This window comes from Coffea arabica, chromosome 11e, assembly GCF_036785885.1.
Source record: "Coffea arabica cultivar ET-39 chromosome 11e, Coffea Arabica ET-39 HiFi, whole genome shotgun sequence".
In the NCBI taxonomy this organism is placed as follows: domain Eukaryota; kingdom Viridiplantae; phylum Streptophyta; class Magnoliopsida; order Gentianales; family Rubiaceae; genus Coffea; species Coffea arabica.
The window spans coordinates 56,548,239-56,563,074 of NC_092331.1; the positions used below are offsets into that span (position 1 = coordinate 56,548,239).

The 14,836-nt window shown below is 39.0% G+C and overlaps 1 protein-coding gene across 1 annotated transcript; it reads left to right on the top strand.

Moving 5' to 3' along the window:
* Positions 1-9,239: 9,239 nt before the first annotated feature.
* LOC113719519 (uncharacterized) lies at positions 9,240-14,777 on the top strand. The gene is made up of 3 exons (XM_027244735.2): positions 9,240-9,515; positions 13,689-13,894; positions 14,271-14,777. Exons 1-3 carry the CDS (start codon positions 9,417-9,419, stop codon positions 14,533-14,535), a joined length of 570 nt encoding a protein of 189 aa, XP_027100536.1. The 5' UTR covers positions 9,240-9,416; the 3' UTR covers positions 14,536-14,777.
* The last annotated feature ends 59 nt before the right edge of the window (positions 14,778-14,836 follow it).

Genomic DNA, 14,836 nt, shown 5'->3' on the forward strand with positions numbered 1-14,836 from the left:
AACCTTATTGGGGAAGTCTTGAGCTTCTTGGATCAAAGAGGTTAATCTTGGCAGTCTTGAAACCTGAAATAAACCTTCAACCGTGTTCTTGTTTTCATGGAACTTTGATCTTGAAACCAAATCTGTCCAAGTTGTTTACGTTAATTGCTGTGAAATTGTGGTCTAAGCTAGCTGGCTATTGTGTGAAAACACCCCAACAGAAGTCAAAAAAAAATTTCAAGAAAGACGGCTCTAGTTTCCAATTCTTGACCAGCCTTCAAGTTTTACCAAATCTGATTCAAACTTGGACTTTCAAATCTGAACAGCCCTAGTCTTGGTCAGCATTCAAGCCACCAAATCTGATTCAAACTTGGACTTCCAAATCTGAACAACATCCAATTCTTGACAGCCTACAAGTTTACCAAATTTTGTGCAAAATCTGACTTCCAAATCTGACCAGCCCCAAAATTTCGAATTTGGACCACTTGGGACTCCCAAATCTGACCAAACTCCAAGGTTTCTAATCTTGGCAACCCCAAGTGTCCAAATCAGATCACGGACCAAAAAGACCACGGACCAGCAGCTCAACACATTCCAGAAATTTGGGTTTCGGGTAGAGTTTTCTAGGATTTTCAAAATTTCAGCATTCAAGTTAATTGTCTTACTTTCTTTTGAGTCGTTAGTTATTGTCCAGCTATATTCTGAGTCTTGAGTCGTGTCTAGGTCTTCAGTCATTCACCTCCACTTATTGCTACTAGCTTGTGTGTCACTTGTTGACTAGTCAAGAACGTACACTGCGGTGACGCCTCGTTTGTTCAACTCGAGCAACTAGCAAGCCAAGGAATTGCTTGGTAAGATTATTAGAGAGTGATACACTTGAGTGAAACACGAGTGTGAGTGACCTATACATCGTATTAAAAAAAAAAAAAAAAAAAAAAGAAAGAGAGGAAATCGTTTTTGTTTATTTGTTTTGCAGGTGAACTAAATATGTCTAGTGGAGTGGGTAGCCAAACCATGGACATCAAACTACAGTTGGAAGCCATGATGGGGAAATTGTATCAGATGAGGAAGAGGAGTACGAGGGGATACCGCCTCTAGAAGAGGAAGAGAATGAATCGAGTGAGGAGATACCTACGCATGAGGAGATTGGATGCCTAGTGGTTCGAAAGGTCCTCACTACCCGCGCCAAAGAGGAGGAACTGGAGGTACAACGGGACAACCTTTTCTACACAAGGTGTCATATCAAGGATAAGGTGTGTAGTGTTGTTATTGATAGTGAGAGTTGTGCCAATGTCGCTAGTCTACTCATGGTAGAAATGCTAGGGCTCCAAGTTATCAAACATCCAAGACCTTATCGCCTTCAATGGTTGAACAATGAAGGGGAAGTCCGCGTGTTTAGACAAGTAAAAGTGCCATTCCGAATTGGCAAGTATGAAGACGAGGTTACTTGTGATGTCGTGCCAATGCAAGCAAGTCACCTCATTCTTGGACGGCCTTGGCAATATGATCGCGATGTCGAATTCAAGGGAAGAGCTAATAAATATGTCTTTACTCATTGCAATAGAAAGGTGACACTTGTACCTCTCACCCCAAAACAAGTGTATGAAGATCAAATGAGGCTCCAAAGGGAGTATGAGCTAGAACTTGAGAGGAAAAAGCGAGAGAAAAGTGAGGAAGAAAAAGGAGAGAGTAGGGCCGAAACCCTAGGGAAGAAAAAGGCAACAAGTGGGTCGGCTATGAGAGAAGAAAATAAGGGGAAGCTAAGCTTGCTAGCAAAAGCCAAAGATGTAAGGCGAGCTTTGTCTTCCAACCAACTCTTACTTGTGCTTGTGTGCAAAGAAGAGTTGGTCACTTCATCCATACCCACTGACTCCTTGCCTTATACTATTTTACCTCTCTTGCAGGAATTTGAGGACATATTTCCTGAGGATGTACCTGATGGACTACCACCGCTAAGGGGAATCGAGCACCAAATCGATCTCATTCCTGGAGCACCATTGCCTAACAAACCAGCCTATAGAATGGGTCCTGAGGAAACAAAGGAATTGCAAAGGCAAGTGGAGGAATTGCTAAGGAAAGGTTGGGCTAGAGAAAGTCTAAGTCCATGCGCTGTACCAGTGATTCTCGTGCCAAAGAAAGATGGAGCGTGGAGAATGTGCACCGACTGTCGAGCAGTCAATGCAATCACGGTAAAATATCGTCACCCTATCCCTAGGTTAGATGATATGTTAGATGAATTGCATGGTGCCATTATATTCACTAAAATTGATTTGAAAAGTGGTTACCACCAAATAAGAATGAAAGAGGGAGATGAGTGGAAAACCGCTTTCAAAACTAAACATGGTCTATATGAGTGGTTAGTAATGCCATTTGGCTTAACTAATGCACCTAGTACCTTCATGCGTTTGATGAACCATGTTTTGAGACCTTTTCTTGGGAAATTTGTAGTGGTTTACTTTGATGATATTCTGATTTATAGTAGAAGCTTAGAGGAACACTTTGAGCACCTCAAAGCCATCTTTGCAGTACTTCGAAGGGAAATGCTATATGCCAACCTTAAGAAGTGCACATTTTGCACTGATCGTGTTGTGTTTCTAGGATATGTTGTAAGTGCGCAGGGCATTCATGTAGATGAAGAGAAGATTAAGTCCATCCAAGAGTGGCCAACACCTACCTCTGTAAGTGATGTGCGCAGCTTTCATGGATTAGCAAGCTTCTACCGTCGCTTTGTGAAGGATTTTAGCACCATTGCTGCACCTCTTACCGCGGTCATAAAGAAGAACGAGAAGTTCTTTTGGGGGGAAGCCCAAGATAAGGCTTTCCAATTGCTGAAACACAAACTCACACATGCACCACTCCTTGCAATACCTAACTTTGATCTCACTTTTGAAGTGGAATGTGATGCATCAGGTGTAGGAGTAGGAGCCGTACTCATGCAAGGAGGGAGACCGATTGCCTACTTTAGTGAGAAATTAAATGGCGCGGTCCTCAACTATTCAACTTATGACAAGGAGATGTTTGCCCTCGTACGTGCTTTGGAGACATGGCAACACTACCCACGTGCCCGGGAATTCGTCATCAAAACTGACCATGAGTCTCTCAAGCACCTAAAAGGACAACAAAAGCTGAGCAAACGGCATGCCCGATGGGTAGCCTTCATCGAGTCTTTTCCATACGTCATCAAATACAAAACAGGTAAGTCTAATGTAGTAGCTGACGCTTTATCTCGGAGACACATTTTGCTCACTGCCTTAGATGCTAAACTCCTAGGCTTTGAACTCATGAAGGAGTTGTATAAGGATGGCTTGGATTTTGCCAACGCTTATGCGAATTGGGGAAAATCTGACTTTGAAAAGTTCTTTGTACATGATGGGTTCTTATTTTATCTTACCAAGCTGTGCATTCCTCGAGGGTCCATACGTGACTTACTTATTCAGGAGTCACATAGTGGTGGACTAATGGGACACTTTGGTGTCACCAAGACATTAGCTGTATTGCAGGAACACTTCCATTGGCCTCGCATGCGCAAGGACGTGGAGAGGATTGTTGAAAGATGTGGTGTGTGCCACAAAGCTAAGTCTCGGGTCAACCCAAACGGTTTGTATACTCCTTTACCCATACCTCACCACCCTTGGGTTGACATCTCCATGGATTTCGTGCTTAGTTTACCTCGTTCAAAGCGTGGTCATGACTCTATATTTGTTGTGGTAGATAGGTTCTCCAAAATGGCTCACTTTATTGCATGTCATAAGACGGATGATGCTTTACACATTGCTGATTTATTCTTTAAAGAGGTTGTTCGTTTGCATGGCATACCTAGGACAATAGTATCCGATAGAGATGTCAAGTTTTTGAGCTATTTCTGGAAATCTTTATGGGGTCGGTTGGGAACCAAACTGTTGTTCTCTACCTCTAGTCATCCTCAAACGGACGGACAAACTGAGGTAGTCAATAGGACTTTATCCACACTCCTACGTGCAATCATAAAGAAAAATATCAAGTCATGGGAGGAGTGTCTACCTCATGTTGAGTTTGCATACAATAGGGTTGTGCATAGTGCTACACAATTCTCGCCTTTTGAAGTTGTGTATGGTTTGAACCCCTTAACTCCCTTAGATTTGTTGCCATTACCTTCTTCTGAGCATATGAACTTAGATGGCAAGAAGAAAGCTGAGTTCGTGAGATCATTACACGACAAGGTTCGTACCAACATCGAGAGGAGGACGGCCCAATATGTCCAACAAGCTAATAAGCACAGGCGCAAGCTTGTCTTTGAACCAGGTGATTGGGTCTGGTTACATTTGCGCAAGGAGAGGTTTCCAAAACAACGGCAAAGCAAGCTGTCACCAAGAGGAGATGGGCCTTTTCAAGTTATTGAGCGCATCAACGACAATGCATACCGCTTAGATCTGCCTGGTGAGTATACTGTTAGTGCTACATTCAATGTTGCTGATCTAAGTCCATTTATTGCAGGGGACGAGTACGATTTGAGGGCAAATCCTTTTCAAGAGGAGGGGAATGATGCGGTTGAGCACGAGGCCCAAAGTGTACAAGTAGACCCTGTGAAGGTGCCCCAAGGCCCAGTGACACGAGCACGAGCCAAGAGATTCAAGGAGTCCCTTCAAGCCTTGGTACGTGCCGTCCAAACCCAAGAGAAACCGGTCATTGAAGGAATTGAGTTGGAATATCCTTGCACGACTACTAAAATGCTGCTTACAATTGAAGATGCAAATGTTCAACCTCCAAACGGCGGGCTTAGCCGCAGTTAAGTACCCTCGCTGAGCCGTACGGGGGTCTCGCTGTCCGATCAGCGAGTCGGGGGTCCAAGGGGGCGACGCGCCCCTGGCTTGGGGGCCCGGGGGCGCAGCGAAGCCCCCGGTGGGGGTTCGGGGGCAACGCCACCGAAGCTTATGATCTATAGTTAGTTGGGCTAGCTTTCGGTCAAGTGAAGGCCCAAGGGGCTGGCCGAACTTTCCTTGTTATTTTTCCAGTTTATTAGGTTTTAGTCACGGCTATTAATAGCCTCAAGCCGCATGTTACATTCAGTTTTTGAGAGTATTGAATAAAATTTCCAGAATTTCGTCCATTCCTTGTGGGAAATTCCCTTAGCTTGTAAAAGCTAAGTTGAACATCCTAGAGTTGATCCTAGGCTGTTCTTGACTTATCAATCAAGCACACATACTTGATTGTGGCGTCCTCTACCGTTAAATCTGTTCTTGAGTGGTCCAAGTTCGGGTTCAACTCCGTCAAATCTTCATCGTGTTCCTCTAGATCCGAAGTAGCTTCCGCGTCTCGTATCATTATGTCAACGCCGTAAATTCCATCGGAACACTAAAATGAAAAAGAACAAAGTAATGAGATTCAAATTTAGTTTTTAGATGTCCAATACAGCACCAACTTATTGAGTCCCAAACTTGAACAATTGAGTACACAATCTAAAAACTTTAAATACAAACTTAGCGAGATATCAAATCTTAGACAGCATACCTAACACCAGCTCCAATTTTTTTGAAATACTAAATGAAGCGAAGTTTATTGAGATGAATTGGATACCTAACACCTTGCATGTGTACTATGAAAAAGAATGAGATGAATTGGATAAATATTCACACTCCTTCCTATTTATTTTTCTATTATAGAAAAGGTATCCCTTCTTGACAAATTTGGAAGTTTTCATTCTTATAACTTAATAAATTATTAATAAATTATAGGTGGATGGCTTTTGGAAAACTGGGACAACACCGTTTATTTAATATTCTTTGAGACATTATCAATTATGTAAAATTTGAATAAATAGGAATGTTGGCTATCAGAATCGAACCTTTGTAAATAATTTTCAATAAAATTGATTGGACCCCACGCATAGTACTAAAATCACTATGCACTATGTGATATGGGCATTCTATATGTATATATATAGTTGGCCAAATCTTGACCGTTAATCTTTCTATTACAACCATCCATCCCTGCCCCTTCTCGAAAATATACTAACCTAGACTCCCAAGTAACCATATAAAAGTAAAAACAAATTAAGGGTTTAACTTTTGTGACAAGAGGAAATGCTGCAATTATCTTTTAGCACCTTCATGCACCGACTCTTCCCACATTGCCAGCGTGAGACGTAATGTCAGTTTCCTTACGGGTGACGGGGAAGGCAGAGTCGGGAAATGGTGCAACCATGCTAGCCTAAGCAGGGGTGACGCGGTTAATTGAGGCAACTGAAGCAGTGGAGGTCATGGAGGAGGCCATGGACCCTCGTTTCCTGGCTAAAAATGCCTACCACTAAACACCACCCTTAATCAATCTGTTCGAGAGGTCGAGCTATGCCGCTTCACTCAAAATTTATAGGAAGAATTTCACTGTTGAGTAGCCTTGCTCAAAATCTTGTCTCCATCCGTCACAGATTGATGTAGTGACTTCGCTATCAAAAGATGCAATGATAAAGGATATGTTTTTCATCTGCAATATAATCAAGAAACCTTTATAACACCTCATCTTTGTCTATTCTATCACAATCTTTTGACGAAACTTACAGAACAGAGAGAACACTCTAACAAGTTTCCAATAATTTGGTATTTGATTTGTCCAAATAATGCAGACATCTGCTTCCAAAAGCAATATGTATTAATAAAATGTTCGGGAATAAACGCTAATCTACTAAGGAGGGGTCAATGTTCTAATTTCCCAAATTAAGTCTATTATTAATTTCACAAATTTTTGATTAAGTAAGAATTAGTTGGGACTGTTGATTAAGACCTACATTTTCAAAATTATATGAAAGCAAGCATATGCTTAACGTAAGTCTATTATAAATATAATCTTGACGTTTCTTTTATATGAGGTTTGTAAAAGGAAAAAAAAAATAAAAGGTTTCTAAAAGAAAAGGTTTTAATGTTTTTACTTTTAAATGAAAAAATGTGGAGTAAACTAAAAATAATGTGAAAAATCAATAATATAACTAAAAAATTTCACTTTGTTGTGAAGACTGTCTTACCCTTCACAAAAAAAAAAAAAAAAAAAAAACACACACACACACACACATGAAGACTGTCTTTAGAGTCCGGCATAAAGGAAACTTGGGCTAAATTATCTTGTTGGGCTCAAATCAAAAGTCCATCAAAAAAATTATGGTCTACTGAAAATTCAGATTCTAGCCTTCTATTAATGGGGTCATAGGAGAAGGGAATGGAAAGAACAAATATTTTGTTTTTTATGTTTTTAATAATAACCTTCCTTCACTTTCCTAATCCCTCCCTATTCCCTAACCTAGTAACCAAGTTCGAACCTTGGTTTTCTAGATGGGAACAAATATTTTGGTTGTTTGTTTCGTATGAATTATGATATTTTTTTTTTTTTAATGACAAACAAGTTTTCTATTATCATTCACTCGCGTTGCTATTAAATCTTTTTGTGATATTATATGGCTTAATTGCTTTTTAACCTTTCAAGAGGGTCTAACCAATGCCGTCTAATGGAGAAGGCAAGTAAATGAAACCTAAAATTTGATGCCCAAAGAGAAAAGAGACATACGATTAATTCTTGAGCTCAATTAAACACTTTTCCCCCCCTTCCTTTTGTACCTAAAGATGAGAGCACAGTTAAGATATCCAGTCTAAATCTTGATCAACCATTATGCATCTTGAGTGCACCCAATCAGCATATTTTAGTTTTTTTTTTTTTTGTCAAACGGAGTCAGCGTATTCAGTGCCATTATATATTCTCTTAAAAGTTTGTCCTGAACAACAAATTGGAAACGAAAAAATAAAAATAAAATAAAGGAGGTAACATTTCCTCCGAGATGGGCCACGGAAATTAAACTGGGATCCCGACATGTCCAGGGGAAATGGTCCTCCAGATAAGACTTGAAGATCACTCGCATCAGGGCACCCTGTGGAAACCAAATAGTAACAACTTTATTTGCTCCCCATGGTTGCAAAGCGAAAATCACCCTAAACACTAACCTCTGTTTGAATAGGCCGTTACATGCATCAAAAATTAAAGAAGAAGAAGAAGATTGTATCCCAAATATGTTTTTTGATTAGTTTTTAATCTTCTTAATCACTTATATAAGTATCATTTAAATTAAACTTTTTTTTTACCTTTCCATCTCTCTCCCATACCTTTTCCATCTCTAGTTGTCAGGAGTTGAATTCTAAATCTAATAGTAGGGAGAACTCTGAGAGGCAAGAGCCCTCTCCTGATCTAGACTTATCAATGGGTTGGATTCGGGTCGAAATTGAAAATTTTGGATTTGAACCCATTATAACGTACCAATTTCGGACCAGAATCATATACTTAACGGGTCTTGTGCTTAGGGTCCCAGAACGTGGTCTGACGGATTCCGGATCGGGTCCAGGTCTATCCGAAAAAATAAGGTCCAACAAAAACAAAAATAATGTACTTAGAAATAATATTGTATTTAGAAATAAGGCCCCAACAAGACTAGGGTTTGTTAATTTGGTAAAAGAATTATTATTGTATTTAAAAATATTTATATTTTTATAATTATTAATGTATTATCCAGGTCCAGATCGGAATCCTATATTCTGTATCCAAACTGTTTTTTTGTTAGAGCAAACAGGTACGGATTCGGATAATGGAATTATTCTCAACTCGTACCCGGAAAAAACTATTAGGTCCGAGTCAGGTCCGGGTCCAAATTCGGACAGTTGACAGCCCTATCCTGATCATTGAACCAATTCTAGTGATTATTACTTAAATTAACCTTGAAAAATCATTTTCTTCAAATTTTTTTTGATATGTTGATCAATCCAATTACAGCCTGATTCTATCATCAATTAAGTAGAACTTGCATAAGTATTTTTTTTAAAGCTAGCTTGAAGAGTTAGATGTCTTAATTCAATTATTTAGATTTGCACTATCTCTTTTCCAAATCCGTTTGTTTCCATTTGTGTACGTTTAGTGTAATTTCTACCGCTAGGGCGAACTTCTTCATGCGTTTCATTAAAAGAAAAGAAAAGAAAAAAAAAGGACTGGATCCCTTCAAGACCCAATAACTGACGGCCCACCCAGTCCCTTGCCAATCAATTACAGATGTATCGGTGCTTTGATCTACGGACTGCACCAGTCCAACGCAAACTCATCAGTTGACCGTACTGTCCCCCCTTTGACTACCGCGTGTTCTACATGCACTACTTAATCGCGTGAACTTGAGATTCCACCCTCTTACAAAAATGCTTTTAAAGCCTTTAATCACACTTTCCACTTTTTTCCCACCCTTTGTGCTCTGAGCTGTTTACAAACATAAAAACAAGAAACCAGCAAACATAGCAGCTGCAGAAGCAGCAAATTCTTCACACACACACACACACTTCACGCTCACTCTCCCACTCTCTGTTCACACCCAAATCAGTTCTCAACAGAAATCCAGCAAAACCAACAAAAGCAAAAAAAAAAAAAAAAATAGGCTCAGCAAAATGGAAGGAAAGGGATCATCATTAGTCCATTTACTAGTGATAGTCTTGAGCTTGGTCGCTTTTGGATTTGCCATTGCAGCTGAAAGACGCAGAAGCACTGTAAATTCTGTTTCCTTTTTCTCATCTTTTTTGTCTCTTTATAAACAGTTATGGTATTTTTGCACATCCGTCTCTGCTTTTGATATATGCTAGTGTGCACAAGAGGTTTTTGAAGTAGAATTAGACTGGGATTTTTTCAATCATTTGTGAATCTTGTAGTACTCTCTGTTTTTTTTGGGTCTTCTTTACACTGACTTATATTTTGCACATGAATTCTGTTTTGAAGTGTACCTCAGTGCAGATGTAAGGTTCTAGAAGTAGAAAGAAAGTGGAGATTGTGGATTCTATGTCAATGTAGTCTTATATTGTACTTCTATTTTGCTGGTATATGGTGAATTCTGGTTCAAGATCTGTTCTTTTTGAGAAATGACATTGTGGGTTGTCGTTTTACCATGAGTTTTTGTCGAGGTTCATATCGGTAAACTGTGCAGGGATGTTCTCTTTAGCTGTTTGGTGAAGTTACCAGCTGAAATGGCATAGTTTCCTTGATTGGTGAAAGCTTAGGAATGAATAACCGTTCTTGATAACTTGAAAAATGTTAGACAAAGATAGTGCATACGAAAAAGTAGTGAGAAGCGAAGCTTTCATTGGTAAATTCGTAATCCCTATGCTGCATGTAATTAAATTTTATCTTTTGGTGTATTCTCTTGTGAGTTCAAGAAATGTTTATACACCCCAAATAAAAAAAGAAATTCTTTTGATTGGCAAATCTTCTACAGGTAAGTTCGTAATCTCTATGCTGTATGCTAATTATATCTTTTGGTGTATTCTCCTGTTCCAGAAGCGTTTACACATCCCAAACTAAAAGAAAAAAAATTCTTTTGATTCGATTATTCTAGGTATTATTGCCCATTGAAGTTCTCAGATAAAAAGCTGCAATATCACTCTGAGTTCTTCTTGCCAATCTTTGAAATGGTTGAAAGATTGTGAAAGAGCTGACAAATAAGGATATAAAGTAAAATTTGTAAAACCAGGAACTCCAGTACTTAATTGGCTGATCAGTGTTAGTTAAGCGTATATTGTCCTGTTTTGTATGTACAGTCAGTATTGTCTTACTATTGGTTCTTAATGTTCAATGTATTGTCCTACTTTTGGTTCTTAATGTTCAATTAATTCACTGGTGGTTGCCTTCATTGTTGCTTTTCCTTTCTTTTGTTAACCTGATTCAGGGTTGGGAGTAGGAATGGAGGTGGGAATAATGAGTAAGTGTTACAGAAATTTGGAGCCAAGTTAAGTGCTCCTATAAGGCTTGCATTATAAAAGTATGTGAAAATTAGGATAAACTACAGATTTTTACCCTGGTCATGGAGGGCTTGGATCCCTTAAGGCAGTATGGAGTTGCATCCTTGGTACCTCATAGAAAACTTCATGTGAATAGGGCAAATAGTAAAAGCTAAAATCAACTGTATGATGGCATAATAATGCTTTCTTTACATGAGCACAAGCATTGGTTCAAGTAAGAGTTTGTTCTTTTGAGTCATAGTTTTGGCGCACAGAAGTTTTCCCAGGTTGCATACAATTAATTCTTGCGGGTCCCTAATTACTGGGACTTTGAATGTAAAATCAATGTGGTTTCAAGGGATATGTCCCTAGAAATGAATGTTTGATTAACTTGCAGAGAAAAAGTTTGCATCTCTATCCCTTGATTGGCTAGAAACATATGACTGGCTACAAAACTGTTGTTCAATTGAATGGGGGACAGATTTTGAATAGCACAGTGCTTCTGGTAGAAAATATTCTAAGACTAAGCCTTCTAAGTGACAGTACACTTAAGTTGATAGTACATAAATGTTTTGGCATTGTCTCATTGAAAGTGTAATTGGCTATCATTAGAAATTCAAAGAATACATAGAAATCCTTTCGAATTAAAAAGTGTCTATTAATTTCATTGAATTTTTCTTAAATTTGTACTCGCTCAAGCTTGGTTACATCTTTAACAAAGTAGGTTAAGATTATTTGTATATTTATGTACTGCAATTTCAAATCTTCATGACAATGGATGTGCTTGCACAGCCTCCTGACAATGGATCTAAGCCACACAGGTGGCCCTACTTGTTGTGGGAGGCAGTGTATGCACCACTCTTGCACAACAGAATGTCTCATATGTATAGGGGAAAATACTTTGGTGGACTATGGTATATGAAGGGGCGTAGACCTGTGGCTGCCTACGAAACTGTATGACCTTTCTGATGTGGGTGGTCAGTCCAAAAATGGGCCTGTTGGACATGGACCACTTAAGGGTTTTCGTATCTATACATGGTAGCTTATAGGTTATAGAAAATGACTATTCTGTTATGTACTGTGGTGCATCCAGCACTCTCTCGTAAAGCTTGGTTTGTGCCCATAGCTTTGTGAGAGAGTGGTGCATACACCAAGGTCCATGAAAGCATGTCTCGGTAGAAAAAGCCAAAAGGCTCAAGTTTGATTATCCTATTAAACTTTAAAAAATTATGTGAAAATGAGACGAGTTTTGCCAAATAAAATTGAAAGCAACAAGTTGACTGAGCCTTGATGAATAGGTTATCTGATCTAGGGGTGACATAACAATATGAGAGCAAGCATTTGACCTAGGTCTTCTTTTTAATTCTCTATTTTTCTCATGCTTGCTTATTTGCCTTTACTAAACAATTTTGCAAGTTTGATGGTAGCCTAGCTTATGTCTGATATACTGTCTAGAGAGAATTCTTAAGTTGGTCGTCGTACTTTCTGAATGACTATGAATAAGGTTCTAGTGGATGTACTAAATGAGCAAGATCTTATTTGGAAAAGTTTTTTTTGCATATATATATATATATATATATATATATATATATCACTCAATAGTTGGAGACAGGGACAGGCGACAGATAGTATTCAGGATGCCAGCAGAATATGTCAATGTTCAGTGCTAACTGTTTTTTAAGAACCTACTTAAGCCAAGGGAGGCAAGCAACACACTGATGATTTTGACCAATTCTTCGACAAGTAAGCCTGGCATTCAGAAGCTTTTTTTGTGTAAGATGCTGGAATTTAGGTATTTGCCAGATGCTGATTATGGCCTCCCAGTGCAATGCTCCTTTATTCTGCACCACTTAAAAAAAATTCACTTTTACAGCAATTACATCATAGCATTGCTTACCACAGCTTTTAGCCTCTAGGGTGAATTTGGTGGCTTCTGCCAGAAAGCCAGCACCAAAAGATGTTTGATTGCTTGTCAATGATGGTGCAAGTACATCATACACTAATTAGAAGCAAATATATTGTTGCCTCGAAGGTGTAGCTTACGACCCATAAATAGGTGGATAGACTGTGGGTCACAATTCAACCAATACGAAATAGCTGTTGGCATTTGCATGGTATATTTTGCTATCTCAATATGTTTATGAACCTATCTTACAATACGCTATAGTTTTGAAACAGGCATGTGTTGATTAAGCAAACAAAGTATAAAAGGAACAATGAAAAAACTAGAAGCTGAATGCAAAGAAGTAAATGTTTACGTTGTACACATGTCATAACTTTCATAGGATATGAATTGCGCTTAGCAATGCACTGTGCACTGTGCATCGGTGTATGAACTGCATAGCTGTTGTTTGTGCTGTGCACCATGTGTTGAATGGACCAATTTGCATACAGTTGCAGCTGGTCTACCATCCTGTAGTTTGAGCCAACTTTGAAATTATGATGTTTAGGCTTTATCTGGAATTTGGTGTGAGCTTCATTTGGACTGATTTTCCTGTGCGCTTTCTTACAAATGCTTCATGTAATACAGATTATGATGTCCAAGTTAAACACGAATTTTAAATTACTGCCAATTGACTATGTCAATATACCATACTGTTTCATGCTTTCGGAGAAGATGATTATGTCATGAGATGGCTTACTGATATGCAATTCAAGGAAAATTTGTGCCCACAATATGGGAAACTGATAGTCTTTCCTGGCATAATTGAGCTTTATATGGGGAAAGACCATGTTGCCAGAAACTGTAAATTTTTGTGTTTTAGCAGTAATATGCTGGGATGTGAAATTTGGCAGGGCTGCTGTGCAAAAATTTTAAATATCATATTTACGTTCTGAAGTTTTTGAATAGTGTATATTCACAGGTACTAGCAATATGTGTGTATGTTCATAGGTACTTTCTGCTTTTATGATTTATATGATAATTGTGAGTTTCTGTTGTCTGCGATACAGGGTACCTTCGTTGAAGACAAAAATACAAATCGCACGTACTGTGTTTACAGCTCGGATGTTGCAACTGGATATGGTGTAGGTTCTTTCTTGTTCCTTCTTTCAAGTGAGTCCCTACTTATGGGGGTCACAAAGTGCATGTGTTTTGGAAGGCCCTTAGCACCCGGTGGAAATCGAGCTTGGGCCATTATCTATTTTGTTTCTTCATGGTGAGATTCTGAACATATTGTCCATATTATTTTTGCTTGTCAAGATAATATATAACACTCAGAGATAGAGGAGGCAATCAAACAAATGTGCCATTTTCAGATGACACGATACGCTTAATGCTGGAACAGTCCCACGTTTGCTGGTATTGGGTCAGGAAGCTGTCTCTTTGGCACTCTTGCATGATGGTGCCTACACCTTTTGCTTCCACTATTATAACAAATGGCATGTCTAACCAAAGCCTGTCACGTATGGGGTCTGCATTTGACCCTATTGCATTAGATCAGAACCCTTTGGGAAAAGACAGTTGCTGGATGCATATTGGGGATTTTTCTATTTGAATTCTCAACTAATTGTTCTGACTGCACAATCTTGCAGGATGACATTTCTGGTTGCGGAAGCTTGTATAGTGGCCGGCGCTAAGAATAATGCTTATCACACCAAGTACAGGGACGTGATATATGCACAGAACTTTTCTTGTGAGACGCTAAGGAAAGGTGTGTTCATTGCAGGAGCAGTTTTTGTGGTTGCAACAATGCTTCTCAATGTGTATTACTACATGTACTTCACCAAGGCCATTAATCAACCCGCTCGGAAAGCAAGTCGTGCTAGCTCAAGTGTCGGCATGACTGGGTATGCATAGGTTTAGCTGATGAAACTAGATAGGTGGTGGGAGTCTTCTCCTCCTTTTTGATCTTTAGAAGGCTGCGATTTTGCTGTTATACAACAGATTGTTTCGTCAAGTCTGATTTACTTATCTAATCGTGTAAGTATGCATATTTAGGCAAAAAAAAAAAAGGCATATATCTATCAAACCCAATGGTATTTGCCTAAAACAAGGATGCAGGAAGTAAATATTATTATAATGGTTTCTTTTCTGGTGTTTTTCTTGGGAGTTGTTCCAAGGCTGGCGAGGTTACTGGACTTGTATCTTATCAAGTTCC

What these genes read in the sequence shown, in the direction of transcription:
- LOC113719519 (XM_027244735.2), top strand. Translation starts at nt 9,417, where the DNA reads ATGGAAGGAAAGGGATCATCATTAGTCCATTTACTAGTGATAGTCTTG. An exon ending in CTGAAAGACGCAGAAGCACT is followed by an intron (nt 9,516 to 13,688) that starts GTAAATTCTGTT and finishes TCTGCGATACAG; the next exon opens with GGTACCTTCGTTGAAGACAA. An exon ending in ATCTATTTTGTTTCTTCATG is followed by an intron (nt 13,895 to 14,270) that starts GTGAGATTCTGA and finishes ACAATCTTGCAG; the next exon opens with GATGACATTTCTGGTTGCGG.